This window comes from Aythya fuligula, chromosome 4 (genome assembly GCF_009819795.1).
Source record: "Aythya fuligula isolate bAytFul2 chromosome 4, bAytFul2.pri, whole genome shotgun sequence".
NCBI lineage: Eukaryota > Metazoa > Chordata > Aves > Anseriformes > Anatidae > Aythya > Aythya fuligula.
In genome coordinates, this window is record NC_045562.1 from 14,352,943 (window position 1) to 14,379,157 (window position 26,215).

Sequence of the window (26,215 nt, forward strand, 5' to 3'; positions counted from 1 at the left end):
TGACAAAGGAACGAAAAAGAGCAGATTTTTCAATATAGACTGTATCTGCAGAAAAAGCCGAATCTCCTAGTCAAAAAAAGCACTAAACCCTGAGTCTATATCCTGTTTACCCAAGGTTTATCCAAAAATAAGCATACCTACAATCTATTTCCAAGTCAACTCTTGAAGAGATTTGAACTACAAAATCTTCAGGGGCACGGAGCGTAACTGAGGACTAAAGGATCAAGGCCCCAGTTTATTTGGGATATGCAGGGATCCATCCTATGCACCGACAGTACAAATGCCAACAACAGTCTGGGGTGAGGTGAAGAGAAAATGCAACACTGACTTCAGCGGGAACAGGATCCATCTGCCTTCTCCACAGGTTGCCTCTCACTAAGTGGCCCCAAGTAGAAGGCAGTAAGATGGAAGGTGAACAAATTAGTTTTGCAAAAACCAAGCTTGCACTGAATTTTTTTCCCCTTTTCTCTTTTTTGCCCAAATAAGTTTTCTTTTAAACTACCTGTTACACTTTTACAGAAGGACAAATTTTATGTACCAATATGTAATGCAAAAAGCCACACTCTGTACTACCTCACTTTATTTTTTTATTATTTTTTTTTATAAGAAGCATTCTTCTTAGGTTTTAGCTCCAGACACCACAGATCACTTGCTTGAGGCCCTTGATTCAGTAGACCTATACTAAAGAGCAACCCAGAAACCTCAGCCAGCTACTTGTATGTAAACTTCATCACATATGGAAGCATTTTTTAATCAGTGAAGCTTTACATTTAACTCAGAACAGCTGAGCAGCTTTGTATTAAACTATTTACCAGAGAGGAAAATATCAAATTCTCCCTCCTCCCCCACCTCACAGAGAGGGAGAAAAACATATTTCTTTAAATACAAAAACACAAAACATGCCTTGTACAGGGAAATTAACTTCAAATGTTCCCTGCAACCGTCCAGAAAAAAATGAAATCAAGCTTCTAAAATTGAAGAGAGAACCTCAGTATTGAGTACATCCGATGCAAAGCTTTAAATAACTGATGAGACTGCAGTTCCCTCACGGACCCGACAGTGCACTGCTCCCACGGTAACAGCGGGGTGCTGGAGCCTCATTGCACCCTGTGAGCCGGGGAGGGAACTGTACATTGGTGTCAAGTCCCACAACACCAAGCCCAGGCCTCTTCATCCTCCCACAGCCATCCAGAAAGACCTCAGAGGAAGCGAGAAGCCAACCTACCGTTGTCACTCCAACCAGGCACGAGAGAAGGACGTGGAAGAAAAGAGAGCCAAGGTGGCACATCACCCTGGCACAGCGACCCCCCTGCAGACCCTTACCTTGGCAGGTGTTGTTCTTCTCCTCGTAGCCTGCCTTGCACAAGCACTTCCCGATGGGCACCAGCCATTCTCCCTCAGCACTGCAGTGCATTTTGGGCGCCTCGTCGGTCACCGAGTGGTTGACGCAGACGCCTGAGACTTCTAGCAGCTGTGAGGAATCTGCTCCCGTGATGGTGTCTGGAAAGCGGGCCAGGTTGCGGACCACTGAGGGGCATTTCTTGTAGTACACGCGCACAGAGACCAGGGCAATGCAGGCACCCACGTCCTGGAAAGCAAGGTAAAATCCCTTTTTGGTCAGGGGCCCGACGTCTCTCACCTCTGTGTTTAGCTTCATAACTCTGTCGCCAAGGTCTAGCTCTGTGAAGCTCTCATCAGCAGCAATGGTATCGATCTTGATATACTGATTCTCTCTGATGTTCCTCCCGTCTTCGTCATCCGATTCAAAGTAGTACATGTTAAAAGTCTCTTTGCAAGTCCCAAGTCCTCCTGGAAGGCTGTTACAGTCCCTCAGGGTGAATTTGAGCTCGATGAAAATGCGGGATGCCCCTTGGTTAGAGATCCAGCTGGTCAGAAGCCAGTTGTTCTGATTCTGTTCCATTACCTTGCATACTTGGTATGTGTGTATCGGAGCATAGTTTTCATCCACCTCACCAATTTCTTCCCACTGCGTAAAAAGAAGAAGTATTACTTTAAAAAAAAAAAAAAAAGTAACAACTCTCACAAAATCTGAGCTTTCCCGTGGAAGATCACCTGAGGACTCAGAGGTTTATGGTGAGATGTTCAGGGGGCAAAACATTTTGGCTTGGTAACAAACATATCAGATAAAAGATCCTTTAGAAACATAAATGGATGCTAGTTAAAAAGAAGGTTGTTAGAGGCTTTTCAGAAGCGGGAAAATAAAACTGCTGGGTTTGTTCACTGGTGCTTTAAGTGACAAAACAAAAGCAGATGGGGCCATGAGCTGGCCTTTTCCAATGCAGCCACATAGGTGAAAAAGCTATTTACAGCCCGTCTGTCCCTGCATCCCCAGGCTCCTTCCTGCTACTCCCTCAAATCACTGCCCAGCACAGTGAAGACGAGCACATTTCTCCAGGCTGTTCTCTCTCCCACTGAACAGCTTGCTGGAAAGTCAGCAGTTGTGCATGAAATAAAGGGGCCTTTGCTCCCCACGAGTGCTAATCAGAGGAGTTTCTGCTGGTGAAACAGCAGAATACTTGCAATAGAGGAGGGTACAGGATCTGCAAGACTTGAGCTGCTCTGAGGATGCTACCTGGGGTTTTTAAAGAGCTCCAGATAACTTCTGCCAGCTGTTTATGGCAATTGTAACAACTGCTTTTTCGCTTTAATTTGGTCACGCACAAAAGTGAATCCCTTGGAAGAAATGCTTTCTCCTGGTCCAGCCCTACAGCAGTGCCTCCAATAGAAACATGCAGCATTAATGCCTCCTGTCTGCTTCTGACAGCTGTGGTACCACTCGAAGAGGTTGGATTAACCCACACACAGTCAAGAACTCAGGAGAACCAGCGATGATTTCAGCTTTGTTCCCCTCTCCTAGTTCTGACCTGCTCATCTGCTAGGGCTGAATTCCCAAAGCCTCTTCCACCCTCCCCATGCCCCTGCTCAGCGCTGCTGCCTGCTTCTAATCTTAGCTGTGGACAGAGCTCAAAGCAAGCGCACAGAACATAATTTCAAGGTGCTCCGATACAAGCTAATACAAGCAGAATATTTTCTAAGGCCAAAGGCCAAGATTTTATTGGAAATACCACCTGAGATGAAGTCGAGAGCCTTCTCAACCCAGATATCATTACCGCAGAGCTGACAGGGAACACCCTCAGAGTCAACATAATAATGACATTTTTTCAGGGATACGCTTTTCTTAGATTTTATGTGAATACGGCAGCAACGAGTGGCCTAAAAACATAACATAATGCTACAGTCTAAAACGAGTTATAAATACCATCGGCAGAAAAACACTTCCATTCTTCCATGTACCCTTCCTCCCCGACCTGGGAGGTACAAGTGCAGACTCTTTGTGCAATTTTAGCAGAAGATGTGCCTGCTACAATGTACAGAGTCCACATACATCACCACTCTTCTGAGCGAGGAACCTAAATTCAGGATTTTTTTTTCTCATGCTATGCAGCATTTTCATTTCAGAATCCTCCATACGACTCTGGGCTTAAACAGGCCGCGATTCTACTGTCGCTTTATCCCTCTTGACAGCGCCACAGACTTTGCTGGAGATGCCTAAGGCTAAAGCCAGGCAGACCTGTGCAGGGTTTGTGCCTAACTCTGGGGAGAAGCAGCTAATAATTGCGCAGAGTGCCACAGAAAAAGTGTGTAGAAGACAGCACAGATCTGCCAATAGCTTCTCCAAGCCCCAGAATATAGGGTGGGTTTGCACACGTGAAATGAAAAAACAGAAAAATACCACTCTGCACTAGTGCATTTACGTGTTCAGCATGCCATGCATACCACAGCACCCCATTTAACATGAGCACAAGGTCTGTTCCCACACTGGTGATTCTGCTGGAGGAGGAGGAGGGTGTCCCCCCACACCCCTTCCAGCCAGGGCAGAGGTCCCTACTGCCTCTGCCAAGCGAGCCCAGAAAAGACTGTGATGACCTGAATGACTGCAAACCTTTGCTCTTTCTGGTGAAGGTCAGATCACTCGAACCAGCACATCAACCAGCAGATACTGGAAGTATTCGTCTCCAACAGGAGGTGGTGAAAAGTATCCAAGGAATAGCTGAGAGCAAACAATTTCAGTGAGTGGGGATGGGTACAGATGGCCACAGAATGCACAAAGGAACTCCATATGAAATTTAGAGGGTACCTGATGTACATTTCTTTCCAAAAACTGATGTCTGCAGGGACCATAATGTTGCAATCATATCATTAGTGATCTACCTTGACGGTATACCAAAAATCCTCAGAAAAAATACTTATTTTAATTTAGATTGATTTACAAGGACAACTATAATGCTCTCCAGAGTCACCAATTAAGCTCCTTTCTGTAGCTGCTCCAAGAGCTGTGTTAGTGAAGGAAAGCTTGGTTGTTCAGCAAGGAACTCCAGTGGCTCTCATGGTTGCTTTCACCCACGGACAGCACAGCGTTGAGTAGGAAAGTCCAAATATAAACACAACTGAAATTACACCCCAGCTCAGTGTAACAAGCATCACTTAACATCTCAGACCTCAGGATGTGCTGTGTTTCCAGCAGGAAACCCCAGCTCAGAGCAAGTCCTGCCATCACCACCTGCCATCAAACCTCAAGCAATCCGAGAGCAAGAGGAAAGGGAGGTGCTAATGAGTTACGGCTGCTTATCTCCGTGTAATCCTCACGGGAGGATCAAGTAGATCCTATCGGAGCAGCCTCTATTGTATAAAATCTCTGCTCTGCCATTTAATCCCATCTTCTGCTTGCCTATCTGCATGTAGGAGGGCACCACGTCTTTCTCTTCCAATTAGTGCAGCTGGATTTGCCTCACCCCCGAGACCACCGTTCTGCTTTCACATCCCTCCATGAGAGGGAGATAGGGGAAAAGAGAAACCTGCACCTTCTGCCTGGTCCCAGCCTCCCAGTTCTTGCAGACCTCCGACAGCCACCTCGAACAGCGAAGGAAGAAAAACTAGCTAGAAACTCTGCAGGATGAAATGCTGCGCCATAATACTTAATGAAAAAGAAAACTCAATGCATTAAAGTGACAGCATCTAGCTGAAAATATTTGTGTTAAAAAAAAATAAGTGCAACTGAAAAAATGTGTAACGTTTTAATTCCTCTCCTGCAGCACATATTTTTGAAATATAAATCAACTCCATCTGCAGGATTAAAACAAAAATGCAACATTAATTTGGTGCTAAATGTTTTCTCCAAGTCTTTAATAGCTGTAAGAAGGAAAACACCAATGCATTTCAATGGCCTGATGTTAAATCATTTATAGAAGACCTATTTCTGAATCAGAAACTTCCAGTACACCACTGCTAGCGAGTTAACAGAAGCTAAAGACTGTGCTCAGCTCCATCAATAGCAAGCACGCAATTCATGCGGGCTGTCTGCCCGTGGAAAGGCCAAAGATATCACACATCTAACTAATACATACATAAAAGCTAAAAAAGCAGTCAGTGGAGCAGCCTTGGGTTAAATGGACAATTTTAAAAGCCATTCACCAGCTGTCTGCCGCTCAGGCTTGCTTCTAAGCTCTGGGATTCCAGGACTGCAATGTGCTACCACAGCACAGCACCAGGCTGCTGCCCCAAAAACAAGCTCTGATGCTGGAGACGAAGATTTCAAAGCTTTTGTTTGGTCTTTGGTATTTGTTGTTTGGTTGTGTTTGTTTGTTTTTTAAGGTTAGTTTTGTTACAGGCCTCCTCCATCTGAAGCAGCCACCAAAGGTGTTGTGCAAATTTTAAACCTTTCTTAATTCTACGCATGTTAATGCTGCTAAAAGAAGTTCAACGTTTAACTAAATCCTAAGAGTAAGAGCAAAAGGAGGCTTAGGAACATTAAAAGTGGTTCCCGGGACTTCCCAGAAAGCTTTCCAGCAGGATTCCCTCCCTCCCTCCAAGCCTTAAGGACTGTCTAAGCTACTTCTGCTCCCACTCCCCATCTCACAGGCCCTCTGGCACAAGGCTCACCTTCTCCCACTCCTTACCCCACTGCATGGCACAATACAACATACACGTGGTAACTCAGCTGTCTGCTGACACCAAGATGTAAAACTGGAAGAGGATTTAGGTGTTTTCATTCTTTTGCCTCTGGAGAAAAAAATATGATGTTTCCTGCACATCATCCTGCCCTGTGTCTTTTTTTCCCCCGTTACACTTGGCCCTTCTCTGTGAGACACGTGCCAACCCAGCTCCTATGGCAAGTTTTACATGGGGAAGCCTGGTGCCTTTCCAGAAGGGCAGGCCAGCACACTCAGCTTTGTGTAGTTCGTCCCTGTAATATTTGCGCAGCCTATTCGACTGCCTTTCAGGCAGCAGATCGTAAGACCTGGCTGCCGATCAATAGCCCCCAGCTCAGCTGTCACACACACATTTCCACCCGCTGCTCCACTTCCTCCAGCAGTCCTCACCTTCTCTTCTTTCACTGCTCTCCCTATCACAAAACCCCAAAAACTTCAGGTTTATTTTTTTTAGCTGCCTGCCAGCTTTCTACCTGCTATCATTCTACAAAGATAAAGCAAATAAGAAGAGCCTCTGAGCAGGCTCTCCTCTGTGTGATTTCATCGACTTCGGTGAGGTAACGTAAGGTTAAGTCTCTGGTGGAAGCCAGGCAGAGCACTACGCATCCTTCTCTGTAGTGCAGAAGGTTTTTTAGGGCTGCGTCAGCTGTACAATAACAGCGATCTTGTCTGCTACAAAGCACCACTTAAGATGCACTGGCCCCAAATTTCAACTGCTTCCAAGCCTGCCACCAGTATCACCAGTTTCATCACAACCCTACGGTGTACTACATCACTCAGATCTTCAGTTCTGCAAGTCTGAAGCCCAAACGCTGTGTTGGGACACCACCCTCAACCAGGGTCCTTGCTCACTGCACTGTCCTGCCGCCACTCCTGCATCACTCGGCCAGCAGCCAGGGGACTCCTTCCAGTCAATTACAAGTTCAGAGCAACTGAAGGATGAAACCATTCACAAACTCAGATCAAATTAGGAAAGGAGGGGACAGGATACAAATCAGCAACAGGGAAACCAAGTGATTCTGATAGCCTCTTCAAACAGGTATTTGGCATCTTCTCTTCCTGAATTTATATGAGAAAAAATAGAGGTTAGAAAAAATATATATAAACTGTCATAGAATATCCCAAACTATTTCTTTCAAACTCAAATACACTTTTTAAATTTCACCTTCCAAAATAAAAGAGACCGTTTGTACAGATAGACTTCTATTGTGCAACACCACTTTTATGATGAAAGGTGCAGAGATTCCTACACAGCTCCTATTTCCTCGTTTCTGGAGTTCATTTTAGGGGCAGGAGCCAGCATCAAAAGAGAACTGCAGCGAGTTCAATGAAAATAGTATTTGGCCTGGTGTTTATTCAAACCTTAAATACCAGGAGCAATCGTAACCACTGAGGATCCTGCCATTTCCCTAAATATGATCCTCCCCTTCCCCTCCCAGGGCTCAAACCTCAGAGGGATGGGCAATTTTACAAGCAAGGCATTCATATAGATGGATATTCCTACTGACAACAGCTACTAGTCAAGCAAAAAACTTAATAGAGAACAAACAGAGGGTAGAAGTGGATCCAATTAATCTGAACCAAAAATTTGGTCTAAAGAAATAGATTCAAAAAGCAAAGTTTCCAGAGAAGGAACCGAGCGTTTTCTGGTGGTTTGGCACATACCTCTCAATTTGTCCAACTAGGAAAATAAATACGTGCAAACAAACAAGAATACCACAACTTCAGGGCTACATTTCTCATGTTTTCCTACTGGATTGCAGTTGTCTGTTTCTCTCAGCGCTGCTCTACTCTGGCCCCTAAACTGAACAGTCTGGTTACCACATCTTTCAAATACCTTGGGACCACAAGGTCTAAATTACCTGAGGTAAATGTGAGCTTCCCTACTTACTCCAGTAAATTTTTTAGCCAGCAGTGAAGAACCATTCTTCATAAACTAGAAGAGAAATGAGGGAGAGAGCAAACTGTAAATTGCCAAGAGGGGGAAGGTAGGAACTGGAAGTACAAAATGGCTTTCAGACATGCCCCATTTGACTAGCAAACTTTTTTCCTCCATCTTTTTATTAACCAGTGCACACACGTATTCCCTATTCCGCAAGTGACAGAGAACAGACTTCAATACGTGTTTCCACCACCCTCACTCCCCAAACTTAAATGCAAAGTTTCACTGCAGCAGCTTTAAAGGAACAGCCAGACATGACCTTCTGAAGGATTATTTCCAACAGGTGGACAGCAAAGGTGTTAAGAGCAGTAAAACAAGCATTAACCCATAGTAGAGGCTATTTGCCAGTGCATCTAGATTTACTAAAGCTCAATTTCACTAGACACCAAGGCTTTATGTTCTACTTGCACTGCAACCGATGTCAGGATGGGAATTAATAAAGATGGTGGGTTATAATGTCACTTTTCTGCTATAAAACAGACCTAAGCTGGAAAGGAATTGGGTGACTGTTACACACCATCATGGTCCATATCCCAGCTCCAGTGCTGCCAATCTCTCTCTAACACTCAGCAGAAACTCACCAGCAGCAATCTGCTTAAGAAACTGCAAGTTTTAGATGCAAGAATCCAAGCATTTGGGTCTATTCTCTTGTCTTTTGTGGTGTTTTGAATCTTTTTAACTTCACCTGGTTTAAGGTTTCAAGGCCTCGTGTGCACAGTTGTGACTGCTGGAAGTCCCTGTCCCTCCCAAAGCAATGTAAATTAAAAGTTTGCACACAAGTTATTCAGAGAGCTAAGGAAAAACACCAAGTAGGAAAGACCCATGCTGAAATGAGCGTGAGACTAAGCAAGACTGCTCCTTTCTAGATGTGCTAAATGAGAAGACAGCAGAAGCAGCAGAAGTTACCTGAAGCTGTATGGAGAACTTCATAATCGTCAGCTCCTATGATTTAAACCTTTGAATTTGCTACCTGAATGATCCTTCCATATTTTCTTATATCTGTAACACACATGCACAGTTTGCTGCCACACCTTTCTCTTTTATTTCTGCAGCAGGCACTGCGAGAGACTTCCTACCGTGTAATACAGCACACTGGTTTGGTAATTCCTGGCTCACTCCACACTACTGACAAGATGACTATGAACGCAGATGTCTGCAAAGCTGAGATAGCATCTTAAAACACAAGCGGTAATTTGCTTAAGCAAATCCCACCCTAAAAGCCTGCAAGAAAGAAGAGCAATTAAATCATTACAAATTATCTGCAGAACATGCTTACGATGAAATATATTACCCGCTTGGAGAGCTGCACAAATAAAGTTGCAGAAAGTGAAGTAACGTGAGGACAAAGTCACCTAGACTTCAGTGCTGTGCTCCAAGATGTAATAGGAAAATGAAAATGGGACAGAAGTTTTGCTCAGACTTTGATCATTTGCATGATCAATGAACGATGTCAGGACTGAAATCCGACTGGAAGGAGAACCCAGCTGGAGGTTACAGCAACTGAAATAAAAAGGAGCATCAGCCCCTCTCCAGCATGCCTAATCAGAGGCTGCTCTGACCTGTTCTCAGAACAAAGCACTGTGGTACTCGCAACCCCCCTCCTCCTTTTTTTTTTTTTTCCTTTAAGGTTTGAAATTCTTCCTGCATCTGAATTAAGCAGACGTTTCACACTGCTGTCCAGCAATCGACACAGCGACAATGAATACGAGCATGAAAGAGGCAATGGAGAAACACAATACCATTAAATCATTTTTCCCTGTTTAATGTAACAGTCATTGCAGAACAATTTAACAAATGCTGTAACAAGCAATGTTGACAACGCGCAGTTCAACACCAGAAGACTGACGGAGGCAGATTTTCAGAAGGACTCAGCACAATATGACACACATTTTAGATTTATAACCAAAGGCTTGGATTTTCAGAGTTTTGGGGATAGTCTTTGTGTAAGTCGTCATCTGATGATACCAACAGGTTCGCAGAACCATTTTCAAAAGCAGCAAGCAAGAAAGGAAGTCTTCCTTTTTATTGTATGTCTTATCATTAAAACTACTGTATGTCTTAACATAAAAACTAATTTGGGGCTTCTAATTGCCTACAGTTGGAGTAATACAACTCATTTGGCCTATTCCTGCATGCACTAGTGGAAATTGGTGGGGGATGAGATGGAACATGCTTTTTGCAAAAACTGAGCTAAATCATTAATCTTCATCATTGTCATCAGCTACCTAGAATGTCCTGAAAGTGAGAACACTTATTTTTAAAGATTTTCCAGTAAAAGAAAAAAATTACTTGACTAAAAAGTCCATTTAATGAAAATAAAACAGATTAAACTCCTCTTTTTCCTAATGTTTCAGGAGAAGGGATGTAATTATCCATGTGCTATGCAGCAAAAGCCTGACCTCTCAGGCATACCCCAGATTTGACTAGATTACAGACAACCCTTACACCATACCAGACCCTCCAACAAATGCATTGTTTTACCCCTGCTCTCTGGATTTAATCTACCCAAGGCTTTTCATCAAGATAATATTACATTCATGGCTTAGGCCCTGACAACTGCACCCATAAATCAATTTCAAATTTTGCATTAATCATCTTTCTGTAATCAGCGGCTATTCAGCACAAATTTACATCTCATTTATGTTGGCCAAACAGCCACATTAGTGCTTTGAAGCTTATTCAGGCTTAAATGATTATATTCCCCTAATAAACACTGAAGTCCTCTCAGTCCAGTCACCGTGAGCTGCATTAATGACATGCCACGGTGGCAGGGGCCATCTGAAGTCAGCCTTGTGCGCTGCTACGAGCAGCAGCCCCCACGTCAGGCAGATTTTGCGTTTCCAACTCACCCAGACAGAAGAAATGTGAAGGCTGGTCCTTCTGTGCAGATCCTCTTCTGGGAATTGCCATGCACAGCAGGCATATACACCAGGCAATTTATTGTACCTCCTCCTAACAGCTCCATTTGCCACCTCTTTAATACGTGAGGTTACTAGTTAAAAAAAAAGTGAAAGCCGGGTTTTCTGAAGGGCCATTTCCTAGGTAGGCAGCTAAAGGAGGCAAGCTCTACCTCCTAAGTGCTGAGCACCTTACAACTGTTACCAAAACCAAAGAAAACTGTTGGAACCTGAACCCTGTAGAAACTCCACTTTTCCCTTTTGTCAAACAGCTGTAACTTTGTTCACCACACCATCAAATTGGGTCTTAGCATGCTTTCCTTTGATCACCTCGGAATTAGGCATTACATTTTTAATATCTGACAATTTTTCCTGGCTTTTGCATTGCTCTCACTTCTTTGTGCAACAAAGACCATCCCTTACTGTAATCCAGTGTAAGTAGTTAAACCGTGATCAGTTTAGGGTGGATTTTGCATGTTCTTTCTTACAATCCCTATAGTGAGGCAATCTATCCTGATTGAACAAAGAATAATTATTTAATTAAAGATCCTCAACAGTCCTACATTATTAAACCAGCATAAAAAGCCTCACATTGATTGTATATTCACTTTCAGTTAAGGTCTGAATCAGTATGCTAAGATCTAAAAATGAATGAACAGAATGAGTTTATTATGACTGTTGTTAAGTACTTACCCACTATAGGCAATAAATTATACATGTGGTTGCTTGTCATGCTTATTCTACAACATAATGTAACTTTTAGTTACTTTTTATTCAGTGGGATTTAATTCCCACTGCATCAGGCTTATGTTACTTTTAAAATATAGCACTGGAATTACAGGGAAGCATGAGACTGAGATGCAAACTGGCCCTCAGTGAATCTTTAAATCTGGAACTGAAGAATTATGGAGGTGTTGCTGACGGGTTTTTTTTTTTTTTGATTGTTTTGAGGGGAGAATTGTTAAATGATGGATATCCTAAACCCTACCTATCTCAGAAGATGCATTTCTGAAGAGGTTCTGTATGTTGTCAATTATTTTTCCTGACCTGCAGCCACTACTCCACGTGCTCTTTCCGAGTCTCTGACAACCTCTGAAAAACCAATTGAACATCAACATGCCACGGCTAGAAAAGCAAATACAATCGCTTGCTAAATATTGAGCTGAGATGTCTGCAGTTCAAAAATAAATGCTGTTTCAGCAAACAGCTGTGATATTGCAAAGTCTGGGAAAGCTGCCTTACAAGAAGTAACTGAAAGAAATTTACCTAACCATATATACTATGCTTTGCTTGATAAACTGCAGTTGATACTGGAACGCCTACACAAAAAGAATATTTTCGTTATTAGATTGCTCTTTTCATCTAACTAGAAGATCCAGAAACTGAAAATCAAAGACTTCCGAAGAAAAGGTAAGGTACAGGTTAGTTATTTGAAGTGGTGAGGATAGCCAGCCATAGGGAGAACTTGCCATGGGAGCTGCACCCCCATCATTTGAAACCTTCCAGAGGGATCTGGATGAGTTTCAGCAGCAATTATCTGCTCAGGAAGCTCAGCCCATAGTCAGCCCTGAGCATCCACTGACCCAGTGGGGGATTTAAAGCAGCCACCAACATGCTGGAATAGAGACCGAGCATAAGAGCATGTAGCATTCAAGGCCTGCACATGTTCCTCTCACCAGGTTACGGCCAGGGCCTGTTGCAGGCCTGCGTCCCTGAGTTACAGAGGGGAAGAAGACAAATGCTGAGCACGTACATGTAGATATACACCCCAGAGAAGAAGCTATCAAGAAAGCCAGAACAGAAAATGAACCATTTGGCCTATTGCAAAGTCCTTGCTTGCTCAAGTTAGCAATGAGCTCATGTTACTTTTTTTTTTCCATCCAGGTGTTTCCATCCTTGCCATGTCCAGCAGGTTAACATGGCAAGGTTTCAGTAGTGGGGAAGCTGTAGGGATGGCTTCTGTGAGAAGGATCCAGAAGCTGCCCCATGTTGGATAAGGGCCTGGCAGCTTAGGGCTGTGGTCCCTCAGAGGGAAAGGGGGAATGCGAGAATGGCCGTGGTGGAGCTTGGCTGCCCACCCGAGTAAAACCACCACACCAGGGTACACCTGGATTAACAGCACGTTACAGATTGGAGCAGTAGAGTAAGACTCTGGTGTTTCATTTCAGGGTTTCCACCAAGGGCCTGTCAGAAAACCATAAGCAGCTCGTGTGAGACACCTGCACAGCCAGTCCCTTGCTGAAGGCAAGCTACTCTCTGTTTTGTGTGGTTTACAGACAGCATTTTACTGCCAGGCAAGATAATCCTCGTCTCCAGCTTGAACTTCTGGTGAAACAGATAGTTTTAAATAATCTTCAGGAGTACCCTGGAAGAAAGGCAGTACTCAGCACAGAGACTAAAGATGATTATTTATCCCTATTCTACAGCTTACTGTCACTCTGCAAAATGAACTGATTGACCACTTCACACAAACATGAAATTACAAACTCAATTTCATTATTATTTAGCAGTTAAACCATGAAATCAATCCCTTTTCAATCTTTGTCTCCTCAGCTTTAAGCTTTCCTCCGGCTGAAACTGGATGTGTTTCACAAAGCATTGAAGTTTGAAAGGAAAGGGATGAGTGAATGCACTTTGAAAATAAATACAAATTGTAATTGTCATATGAAAAACTAGTTAGCATAGAAAACAACACTTCTACAGGTCACGTGGTGAATTTACATCATTCTTCGTACCAAAAAACACATCTACAGAAAGTTCGAATGCTAAAGAAATGTTGAAAAGCTGCCCTCATAGCATACAATACCTAAAGCTTTCTAAGAATGCGTGCTCTCATCTATAAATTACTGTTCACAAAAAACAACAACAACAAACTTAAAGCAGTAAGCTGTGGAAGAAATTTTACATGAAATAAAAGAATGAACCATTCAGAAGACAGACACAAAAACCTGCTGTTGCATCTTTACCCTTTCTCCCTGTTTCCTCCCAAACTGCCTCCTCATACATGTTTTAAAGCTATCACCCATCCCTCTGCAGTGTGTGGCATGTACACACTCACACACAAGCACAGCCGTGGGCCACACAAATGTGTTTTGCTCAGGAATGCAGAGTCCCGAGATGCTGTATGGGGTTTGGCTTTGCAGGCATGAAACCCTTACCTGCACAAAAGCTGATGCTGAGCCAAGGGCTGAACCCTACCTGTTGTTTGTTGTTTTTTTTTAGGGTTTTAGGAGGCTGCAGGATTACATTGAAAGCCAGGCTGGATGGGACTTTGAGCAACCTGGTCTAGTGGGAGGTGTCCGCCGTCGATCTCCCTTGCACCCCTCTTCCCAAATAACCTAGCACCCAGGTCAACTCCTGCACCCAGCTTCAGGCCACAGATACATCTAGCACCGTATCTCAGCTCCTCTGTCACATCATCCACTTGAACTGCCACTAAAATTTCCTCTTCACTTCTACTTGGCTTCCAGTGCAAGGGTTTTTTTCTTCTGCCCTTCCCTCACAGAGGCAAACAAAAAGAGAACACAACACTTCACTAAGGCCACTGCCAGAGAGCCACTTTCATTTCAAATGGCAACACTTCAACAAGGATGTCAACGAATTCTAAAGAGCCCAGAAAAAGTCCACAACTGCTCAAGACATCAAAAACCTGCTTTACAGCAAGAAAAAAAAATGGAAAAAAAAAAAAAAACACATTTGAAGAGAAGACTGGGATGTGGCTAACATGCTTGCGGCCATTAATTGCTTAAAAGGGACAGAGGGAAGAGAAGTAGAAAGATAACGGGCGGGTATCTGTAAAATTGGCAAGAAAAGGCATTGAAAACTGAAATTTGATCAGTTCAGACTAGAAAGATCAGTTTGTCTTGTAGTAAGGATAGCCTGTTGTTGCCACAAGATACAAAGGGATACCCTGGATTACCCATAATAGAAAGACTTAAGGAAGAAATCCCTGTCCAAAAGATACAAAGTAGGTCAAAGCAAAGTTTAAGACCTGTTGCAAGGACCCCTGTACAATTTTCTACTCCCTGCATGCCACCGGGGACCCAACTACATGACCGTACTAGCCCCAGTGGCCTTAAATCCCATGAAGTCACCATTACCTCCAGCTCACTCATTCATAAATCTGTTCTTATTTCCAAATGAGAACTTGCAAATACTATGATAGTGGTTTTAATTGATTGTTTTACTCCACAAGCAAGGAAACTATAACTCAGTGAGAAACAGCACGCCTAGAATGTCAATGATTTGCAATTAACATATTTGAACAGCAGGGAGTCGCCTAACTTTCTTTCCTATTTTCATTTTGATTACTTGTGTATTTAGACTAATATGGAAGAAAGTTCAGATCTGATTTAAATCTGTGTGCACAGCACAGAAAGGAAAATTGCCAAGCAATAGTTTTGGTCACAGCATTGTGTGTGGAAAAAGATTTGTTTTCATTATTTTCTGTTTGCTGCTTTTATTTTTGAACAGGCAAAACAAAGATTATAAAAAAAGGAAGGGACCATCTGCTTGCTTTTGTTTGCTTTTTAAAAAAGTAACCTTCAAGACTCTGCTAGCTTAGTTCCAGTTCAAGCAAACACAAGAAACCTCTGGCACAAGCACCCAGTTTGGGTCTCACTTATTTGCTTTATTCTTGATCAACAGGGACACTTCGGGTTCTTACAGCAGGGACAGATGCACCGGGCGATGCTTCTAGGAAAAACCTCTTGTTCCAAAAGCTTGGCACAAAGATTTTGGCCTCCGTTGAAGACCCTGTGACACCTGGGAAGGTGCCCCAGGTTAGCCCAGGAAGAGCTAAGCGCCCACAAGCAGGAGAGCTCAGGGGTGCTCCTGTGCTCAAAAAAGGGGCAGGGAAGAGAGGAGCAGGCAAGTGGCGGACAAAACAGCTTTGCAAACACCAAGCACAGGCTGCTTCGGCTTCCCTGCTTTCTCTACAAACCCTCACAGCAGAAGCCTTTTACAAACATTATACAGGCAGCATCATAACCAAATCCCCTGGGGGCTAAAGACATTTGCCAGTTCAATACACACATAGAGCTCTGAGAAACAGGCTCTGCCAGACTTAGTTACTGCGACTCCAAAGGACACAATAGATCCCGTCTATCTGTACAGCTCGCCTGCATCACGACCACCCCTCTAAATTAAATATATCAGGCTCTGAATAAGCAACATTTTAAAATTGAATACACAGGGATTGGGAAGCCTGGAGCTGAGCTGTACAGCCTGTGTAATGTGCCCAGATATTCAATTATCATTAAAATTAATACGTAGGGCAACAACCAAATCCCCTGATAGGTTTTGATTATCTCAGTCTGGGTATTTATCAGAATCACTCCAACACACGGAGTCACCAAGCTCTGGCTGGCTGGCAAAGCAACCCCTTCGCCTACCTGGGTTTTCTTTACACTGGAAACAAGAATTGTAATGTGCTGGGGGGAAAAAGTACCGTATGAGAAAGGAGATGAGTATCTGAAGCTGTGCAACAAGGTTTGATCTGGCCTGAAATCCATTTCCGAATGACCTATTCGCTCTGTTCCTGCTCAGTAGCTTTATAAACTCTGCCACACTGCATCTCTGCAGCAGGCTGGCTGCAGCCACTGACCTGGCCCCAGTCACCCACCCTGCCACCTACCACTGGGTAGCAGTGACTGCAAGGCTTGTATTTTCTGATCGTCTGACAAAACATCTATTGAGATAGGCACAATAATCAGCAATTCTTTTCTAAAGCTACTTATGTCATTTTAGGTTGATTTTCTCAGTACTAGAACTGAAATCATCAGGGCTTTGCCCAACTACTGTATTTAATATTTATATTATTTGTATATTGTTACTGTATATTAACATACAGCATTATAATATATTATTCATATGTAACATACATTAGTATATAATGTTCATAATATATAAAATATGTAATATATTAATAAGCTTGTAATATTAATAAGCTTGTTTTAATGATGCACAATAAACACCAGACTTAGCAGAGCCAAAAAAAAAAAAAAAGAGAGATGCTGCCACTAAAGTTAACTACAGTTATTCAATCTGGCATCAAAATAAAGCAAACAGTAAAGCAGAAGGAGACTGTATAATGAAGTGACTTTATCTCACAGGATTATACTTGTGGTTACGACTTTAATTGTGTAGTCTAGAAGGATTTTCAATAAACTGAATAATCTTGCATTATTGTAACGATTTGTAATCACAACACCGGCTACGATTTACAGGCTTACTATACATTTGCATTGCAATCAACTAAAACAGTCAGTGCATGCCCTACAATTCGTACCAGCACTTAAAAATCATGTTTTGCGCGGAGCTCCAACAGCTGCCCAGTTGCAAACAGTTGGAGGTTTGAAAACAAGGCAAAGAGCTCTTAAGCGTGCACCTTCCCACTTTTTGTGGAAAATAAAACTAATGAAACACAACTGAACACCCCCAAGGTTTCCGAACAGAAGACCAAGGGCCACATTTTTGCTGTCCTTTGCTGTCAGCTGAAGGAGGTGCAAGCAATGCTGGATGCCACACACAGCAGCGCTTTGATGGCCCTCTAAACTTCAAGTGACTAACTTCAGGAAAAACTCCCAGGCTCCAGCAAGAAACCTGGAGCATCACAGCATCAGCACCAGGAGTTTGGAGACTGAATATGTAGACAACCACAAAAACAGCTAACAAAAAACAGAGGTCCCACTGAAAAAGGCTGCCAGCACAGGAAAAAGTGCTCGTTCTTCTGAAGCTGGAAGAAGATATAACTACTTTAACTCCCTCTTCCCAGAAGGGGGCAATTTTCCCACCCTACTTGGTATCTGATGGGTACAGATGGGGCTCTGGGATTGTAGCAGGACTGCTTCTGAAGAGCAGCCCATGCACTTTATGTATCAGAGAAAATCAAACACCTACAAATCCACGAATTCTGTAAGATTGCTTTCAATAAATCGATATTTAAGTTACACCAAAGTCCTGTTAACTCCTCCTCTCCCACTCCCCATTCTCAAACCCTCACTCACAGATCATTTGGCAAGCTCGCAGCCCAAGGCGAGGCAGGAGAAGAGCTAAACTGAGCACCATCGAGCCTGCAGCTCTTCCTCACAAGCGGAAGAGGACTGCAAATAGATTAAGTGCCCACCAACATCTCAAATCACATTAAGACATACTCTGTGCTATCTCCTGCAGGCTGGATCTGCTGCACGGCAAGATGGGCCTGTCAACATTATGGGTAAATAATATTACTGGAAGACCTTCAAGGATGAGAGCCAGGTCACTGGCCCCAAAACATTTTTGCTTAAGTCAGTTGAGAACTTTTGCAGCATAAGGACTCAGTCCTGACCCTGCTTCAAAAGCCGAGAATTCTCACCTTTAATGCTACAGAAAAAAAGCATCCCAAGGAGGGTAATTATCCATGGAAAGCACACAGCTTCACAAGCTTCTGGTTTATCTTACTTGAGCACAGTAACAAACCTACAGGACACTATTTGCTGCATTTCAACATATAGGTGGTTCATAGTCAATAAGATGCACGCTCCTGAAGTGAAACCAAGCTTTAAAAATTGGTAATTTCTCTAGCAATTTAAGCATCTCTTCCATAATGCAAAGAACAACTTGATTTTCTCTACCAGCAAAATTTTATTAAATCAAGAATATAATCAAAGTAGTGCCCTGGCACTTGCTGGAATAATCAACACAGCATAGACATAAGCAAGAAGGGACATGTCAAATGCAAAAAGCATTGTGGCAAAAGCCAGCTATCTACTGCTGCTTGCTTTCTTGGAAAGCATCAAAAGAAGGTGAAACAAGGGCTCCACTGGGGGCGTTTCAGCCTGGTCTGGCAGCTGCAGTTTTTAGAAAGCCATCAGCAACATCCACGCATCCCTACTGCTGCCCCTCTCCTGGGAGCTGCGCTGCTCAGCAGGCAATTCCTCATCCTCATCTCCAGAGGCATGCTGAAACAACCGGGAACGCCTGCAGCCTACCCAGCCCCAGGACTGATCCTGACGGCCTGCAGCTATCTGGCAACTCGTCCCTGCGTTACCGCTTACAAGTCATGAAGATCATCCGGGGGTAGGTCTGAAAAGGTGAGGACGAAACCCTGCAAGATGCAAGTCTCGTTCACTCCCAACACTTTTCTACGTCACTGACGTGGTTGCGGTAAGCTACCTTGAAATAAAAATAAGGAACAGTGATTTTGCCACAGTGCTTTAACATTAAAACCAACAGGCCTCATGATTACCGACTGCTTTAGTGAAACACACTAAATAATATAGCTCAGCATGCTTTTTTTCCCCAAAAATCAAGAAGCCTAAGATAAATTAAGACAGTATGAAACCAAAATATTTGGAGGTAAAAAGAGCTTCCAACTAAAACACCAGAATTTTCTCTTGCTGGCTAAAAACCCAGTCCCACCCTCCTCTTTTGTATGCATGTGCATAGGCTATGGAAACTTAAAAACATCCATTTCTGCAACAGGACAAGCAAACAACAAGCACAATAGCTGCCATTTTCAATCTCTGAAAATCCTGGCCATTCCCATTGCACAGCTTGAAAATAGAAGTAAGTTTGCTTGAACAGTCTTACACGTTTGGCTGCTGAACTGTTTCTTGAATAGCCACCCACCAGGAGTTTGTAGTTATACAGAAGTCAATCAAAAAGCTATCCTGAAGTTTCCTTTGTTTTAAGGTAGCTGATTGGCCTTCAAAAAGCCCTTTAATTTTTATTGTCATCTTTCACTGTCCAATACACAAGGCAACCACTAGCCATGAAGACAAAATAGCATCTCCCATTTTAACTCTATTTTCAGGAACTGTGCACTCTAAAATGTTCGCCTCCCAGACTAAAATTTATCATGCTTTTTTTTCCCCCCTGAAGTCAGCATTCACTCTATTTCATGCTTTTTGAGCTGGCTTTCCTGAATGAGCAACATGAAAAGAAAAACAACATTCCTCCATTATAAAAAGAACACTAAATAAAATACGAGATCGCAGTCCTGAATTTATTTTCCAAAAAAAAGCCATTAATCTGAATAAAAATATATGCAGTCAAAGGGGACAAGACCAAGGCCACTGCATTTTAAGTCATATAAACAGATTATGTGATTACAGTGTAAGTACTCCAGTGATTTATATATAAATATAGGATATGAAGTAGTAAGTAGCATAAGTAATATAGCACAAATTCATCAACATAAGCTATAAAATCCTAATGCATGTTTTATAAACCCTGGGCTGTGACACATGTATTCCATAATGATAATATTTTATTCTACAAAATTTCAGATTCTTCATGACAGCACTATGCTTATACATTTTAATTGTATGCTTCCTAACTGTTGGGTACCAATATTTCTGGAACTGGCACAAAAGTAACAGAGAAAACAATGGTATTAGAAGATAAAGCTCTTCAAAGCTCTTATCCCCAAATGCAATTCTTAGACACTGGAGAAATAAAAAAAGACTTTTTAGCATGAAAGGAGATTATTGTTTGCTGGATGAGCCTAATGCAGACAACTGTATTTACAAAAAGATACACTGAAGGATCAGCCTTCATTTCTTCTGTGGTAGATTTTCAAGTCCAGGATAGTAATGTATAATTCTATCAATACAGTTCTAACAGAGATAAAGACTTGCTTTATTCTTAATCTTGTAAGTATTAATTTATTTTACAGTACTTCAGAGTATTCCAGGCATTTTAGAGCTCCTTTAATAAGGCCTATGCCTTGCCAGATGCTGCTACCAAATGAAGGCTTGATTGATGTCAACAGTGTACAAACTAAAGGGCAGGTAGAAAAGAGTCCAGGACAACAAATTTAAGAGCACGCTCAAATGGGGTGAGAAGATTTAACTTCTGATGGGAAAGATAAGGGAAAGGACAAAAATAAAATGGTGAGGACTTTCAATGAAAACTGTTCTGCAGCATGAGGTACTCTACGTTAAAAGAGGGTACATACGACAGGTGATCTCTTACAGGCATCAGAAAAGCTGGTCTTAAATACAGGGTGTTGGATGAGCACAATGGCAATGTTTTATAAGCAGGGGAAGAAAAAAAAAAAATCAAGAGATCAGAAATGCAAAAGGAGACCTTACCCCAGACAGAGTTAGGAGAGGATTCCAATCTACAGCAATTTGTATGCAGGGCAAGAAGAGGGCAAAACAGATCATCTGGTCTGCTCCTCCAGAAGAGATCAACTCTGCTTGTCCAGAGCATGAGAAATGACAGTCTGACCTGCTGTTAGAGACCTCCTGGGAAGGTAACCCCACATCTGCCCCAAAGCTGTACCAGTACGAAGTACTTTTCATCAAATTTCACCCAAATCAGCTTAGCTGGATTACCCAGTTTGCTTCAAATAATTCACAGATGCAGACCATGTTTCTCACTAATCCGTGTGTATTCAAAAGTATGTGTAAATAAATAGCCAAATTGCAGGGTTTTGTCTCTTTTCACCTACTCAGGTCCTACTTTTATCTCTAGTATGCTCCCTGCTGCAGTATGAAACGTATTCTTGCCATGTGAGCATATCCCTCTGCTTCCTCTTCCACACTGGTCACAGCCGAGCGGCGGCATTTGCAGGAGAAAACACGGGCTGCCAGAAGTACTGCCCTGAAAATGCCAATTATAATCATAGCTACATGACACAGCTCAATGGTGCCAAGAATCCTTCTCCTCCCGTTCCCCCTATCCCTCCCCCTTTATTTTATTTCTAACCCCAAGGGCAAACACTGCCTCCAATCCAGGATTCCTGCCTAAAATCTCTATCTGAACCAAGATCGACAGAGGAAAAAAGCATGAATGTATTTGCAAGCCATGCTGAGTAATCTAAAGCGCTGTTATTTTTAACTTCAAAGAGGCACCCTAGGGTACCTGTCCTCAGAAGGACGAGCCAGAAATGCTCGCCCCTACCCACCCCTCACCAAAATAAATAAATACCCAAATCTACTGAAGGCCTGCAGAAGTGACAAGCAACTTGCAGAACCAAACCGTTTGATTTCACTCCCTCTGCTTCCAGGGTTTGTCCTTACTGAGCACCAAAAGCTGGGGCAATTGCTTTCCCTCTTGCAATTCATGTGCAGCCAGTCAGCTAGCACTCTCATTTTCTGCAGTGAATAAAGAATTGAGTGATCCCACCATCCTCTAACATCTCCACAGGACAAGACTCCTCAGTGCGTGTTTATTTCCCTAAAAAAGCCCAGAACGTGGAGCTGTGAAGTGAGCCACAGCACACAGCCAGTGCTCCAAGGAGCACGGAGGTTTTCCTGCTCTGTGCCACAGAAAGTTCGGGAAAATCAACGGGAGGTGGAGGAGATGGGAATAAAGTACAGAAGTAAAGCAGGTGTGCGGTGCTCCAATTTGGAAAGAAAATAGTGCTCCAAGGTTGTGAAGAAATAATTTTAAAAAGAAAACCCTGAAAGGAGCGAGGGTCTGGAACAAGTAAATCAGCACTATCATGGCCACAGAAACACATCAGACATAATTGCTAAATCAAGCCAGTGAAAACAGCATTTATTTTAATCAGCAACTTTTGCAATTATCTGGTTATTGTTAAAAGTGTCTGTGCTTTTACCTGGTCAGAGCGAGAGTGAAGAGCAGAGGTTTACACGGAGCTCTTTGTAGCTTCCACCCCTGCTATGGCTTTGCGGGGAGCCCAAATGCATCACGCAGAGCCTCCTGCCAAACCAAGGGAGGTAACGCAGCGATTCTGCCTGCAAACACTGATCTGACCCAACCATTTCTCTCACAGCACCTCCTACTTCTGTGAGTCTCCCTGTGATTAAAAAAATACATTTGGCACGGGCAAATGCAAGCAGTTTCTGCAGGGAAGAGCCATTTTTTGTCCCAGCCGCACATAATGCATGCAAACCTCTAATATGCCCAGTGTTGATCATACTACACAGCACTCCAGGAATTAGTCTGGAGGCAACAGAGGCTCTGCAGGCCTCCTGTACAAGCAGGGGTTTTAATAAAGAGGAGGCCAGGCTTCTCTGCTAGAACCCGTGGTAATTCCAATAACCACCTTCAGATTAAAGCAAACTTACTCCAGCTGCAGACCCAAGTGGGAGCTGTCCCTTCGGATGGATTCCCAACTCACAAGCTGTGAAAGGGGTGGCATTTCCACACCGATCACGTCCAGCTGGCAGGGAGAAGCTCCCTTTTCTGAGTTCCACTGCTGCACTGACCTTACGAGGACTTTCCTCGAGCTTTAACAGATATAACAGCAGGTTTAGGAGCCACGCATGACTGCTGAACCGCACACTGCCAGGAAAGTCATCGTGGGGTAACAAGAAAAACAAACTACCAGGATCCATTAATTCTTTGGGGCGAAGCAGCAGAAAGAAGCACCTTTGCCTGCACAACATCTGGACCCTCACACCAGGAGACTTCATTTCTACCCCTGCTTGGCCACTGCATATTTCATTTCCACTGGCCTCTCAATGCTCCGTCTGTATAAAGAGAGATTTTTCTTACCGTCCATGAGTATAGGAAAAATGAAACATGGCAAGGCTGAAAGAATATTGAATACTGCCAAAATCTGTACCAAATAAGCACCTAGCTAAGCAAAGCTCTGCAGAGACAACCCTGAAGTGGTTCTATCCTTTCTCCTAAAACCCATTATCCCAAAGATAAGCAGGTACGTCCTGTTTTATGGCAGACCAAGGTCTCTTCTAGTAGGGACTAAAGCAGCTGAGGTGCTTTACTTGGAATTAGAGCTATGAAACAGGCATACCTCTAAAGCCTAATTTGTATCCAGGCTGGAGCATTGGTCTCCTCCTACCACTACTTTCATTTCCTAAGCTAGAGAGTGCATTTTCCCCTTGTGTTCAGCAAATACGAGGTGAACAACGGGCTAAATGAGTGCAGCTGGATCTCTCTGGAGCATGGAATGACTTACAGCTTCAATACACATGAACTACCATGGCATACAGCTACAACAAATTTAGAATATGACACCTACTACAAAGGATCTGCCAAAAACAACTTCATTTGGTATGGCTGGACCTCCTCACCCAACTGTTTACCTTTTTTAAAAAAATAAAAAATAAAAAAAATAAATAGGGAAATTATTCTCAAAACTTTCCCCCTTGAGCCTCTGTGATGTACTGAAAACATCTCCCAAGCATTCCCACAAAACTACCAGTCTAAATGCTTACTGTCTTTAATGAAGCTGAGCTCCTCATGCAGTCTCCTAACAGATGTGGTTCCAGGACAAAGACTAAATTTCCTTAATATTCATAATAAAAAACAAGTGGAAAAATAGCAACAGAGGTGAAGGCTGCTTCAAAAGCTAATGTATCTCCAGCTGGAGCGGTATTATTATGAAATTGCTACCAAATACTTTATTTAAGTAGACTCTACAGGAAATACAAAATACCACGCATCTGTACGTGGTCTATGTTTCCACACCTAGGAGTACTGCGAAGCATGACACACCACAAAATTTCTGCTCCTTTCCTTCACACGGAACAGTATAAATAGACAGACCTTCCAACTTTTCTGTAAGATGTCCTGAGGTAAATTTGTATGAGAATATTTCAAAAAAAAAAATCAAATTAATTATAAAATTATCAAGCGCACAACAGTATGGCTGCAGAACAGCTGACTGCAGAGCAGATACGGGGGTTAAAGAATTAGGCCTGGAAAGTCTTTTTCAGTACTTGTAAAATAAAGTACTACAAATACATTAGGCCAAAAGAAACAACTGGGCTAAGCTCATGGATTTTTATGACGTCCCATGAAAACAAAGAAGATTAAGAGGAGATTTCTGGAAACTCAAAAACCAACTGCCTGATTCACTTTGTATTTGTGGAAGTTAAATTAAGGAAAAAAAAAATCCTCCCTATTGAGTCAGTAACCATTAATTTGGCATTCATGAGTATACTTCCAGGTGCTGTTTGGAAATTGAGCTTGTAAATAAAGAAAAGTTTCTCTAAATAATGAAAAAACAACTGAGGCTTATAGATAGGATACTTAGCTTTTCATTTACTCATCTACACATACAGACCCAGATAACCAGTCCTGACGTGTTCAGAAGATATTTCTCTACTGATATTCCTGTAAGGACACTTGGAGGCAGCAACTGCTTTACATCCTAGGAAAAATACTGAGGTAAGTATTGAAGAGGGAAAATGCAGACACTAAGAAGTGGACATCAGGATCTTTGCAGTGTGATAAGATGCCAACATACTGCTCTGCCAGCACATCTGGAGCTGGTTATTCCAATGCTCACACGTGCAAGGGGAGCAAGTTTAGTTCTCATCTTTAAATCAAGAGAAAAAAATATCGCTAAAGACTCCAACCGTAACAGGCTTAGATCTTGAACCGAGTTCCGGATGAACTAAGTTCCCCACGTGCTTTTACATTCCTGGCATAACCAGGGCCTGCAAGCAAGCAGCTTGTCTGAGTGAGGCTGCCATTTCTACTCCTATCTACACAAAATTGAGAAAAGGCCAGATTTGAATTTGCTCTGCAGTAGAAATGCATGGGGTTGACTGTGCTTTGTGTAAACACTGCCACCATTTTTATGACAATCAAACTGGAGTGCAAGACAATTCTGCAGCCCATTTCAGCTGGTGTCTGAAACTTTACAATACCACATTCCTGAAAGCTGCTTTGTTGGAGGGCACAGCTGTGCAGTGTTTCTATCTCAGGATGCTTTCTCACATCACAGTGTTCATGCCTCCTAGAAATTGACAGGAACACTCCACATTTTGCAGAAACCAACCCTCCAAGACTATCAAAGCTCTCCGATACATCACAGCATCAAGGATGCCCCAGTCAAACCAAGGCCAAAATTCACAGCAGCGACTGCTCACACAATTCAGTCAGGTCAAGAGTATTAACACACCTGAGCTCTGTACTTATTTCAGGTATCAAATTAGGAGGCCAGGTTCCCTCAGCCCATGGTACAATTAAAGGAAGGGACACAGGCTCTTCAAGGTGCTTAAAGCTCACCTCCTGTTCCAGTGCTGTCAGCTGCCAGAACTTTATCTGAAGCCTTAGAAGTATTTCTGAACAGCTCTCTTCGTTTGAAGAGAACAGTAATGCTCCAGACTCTGTTTTAGAAGAAAAGCTGCAGAAAATTGTTGCACCCCAAATGTTCAAGATTCAGAATTTATCACTTAAAAAAATGTAAATAACCTCATGGCTTTTTTGGTGAGGGAAGGAGCGAGGGCGCTGACTCATGATTTATTTTAATACTTGTGACTGGCTCTACTGCATAAATAAATCAATCCCCCAGCCACATAGCTCCATTTTTCCAGTCACAGTGTGTTGTTATATGTGTTTTGTTGTGTGTGGTTTTTTTTTTTTTCCTTCCATTGCCAACAAATCACTCCAGGGAATTTTGAAACCCAGTAGTATACTTTCTGAATGGAAACGAT

General features: G+C 42.8%; 1 protein-coding gene across 7 annotated transcripts in view; it reads right to left on the reverse strand.

Moving 5' to 3' along the window:
* EPHA5 (EPH receptor A5) overlaps window positions 1-26,215 on the reverse strand; it is a 189,610-nt gene that overhangs the window by 149,082 nt on the left and 14,313 nt on the right. For all 7 annotated transcript variants that reach the window (XR_004253209.1, XM_032186378.1, XM_032186376.1 and 4 more), the window contains exon 3: window positions 1,324-1,987. Coding sequence is in view for 6 of the 7 variants with exons in the window: in XM_032186378.1 (XP_032042269.1) it covers window positions 1,324-1,987 (664 nt within the window). In the remaining variant the exon portion in view is untranslated. The remainder of the gene's footprint in view (window positions 1-1,323; window positions 1,988-26,215) is intronic.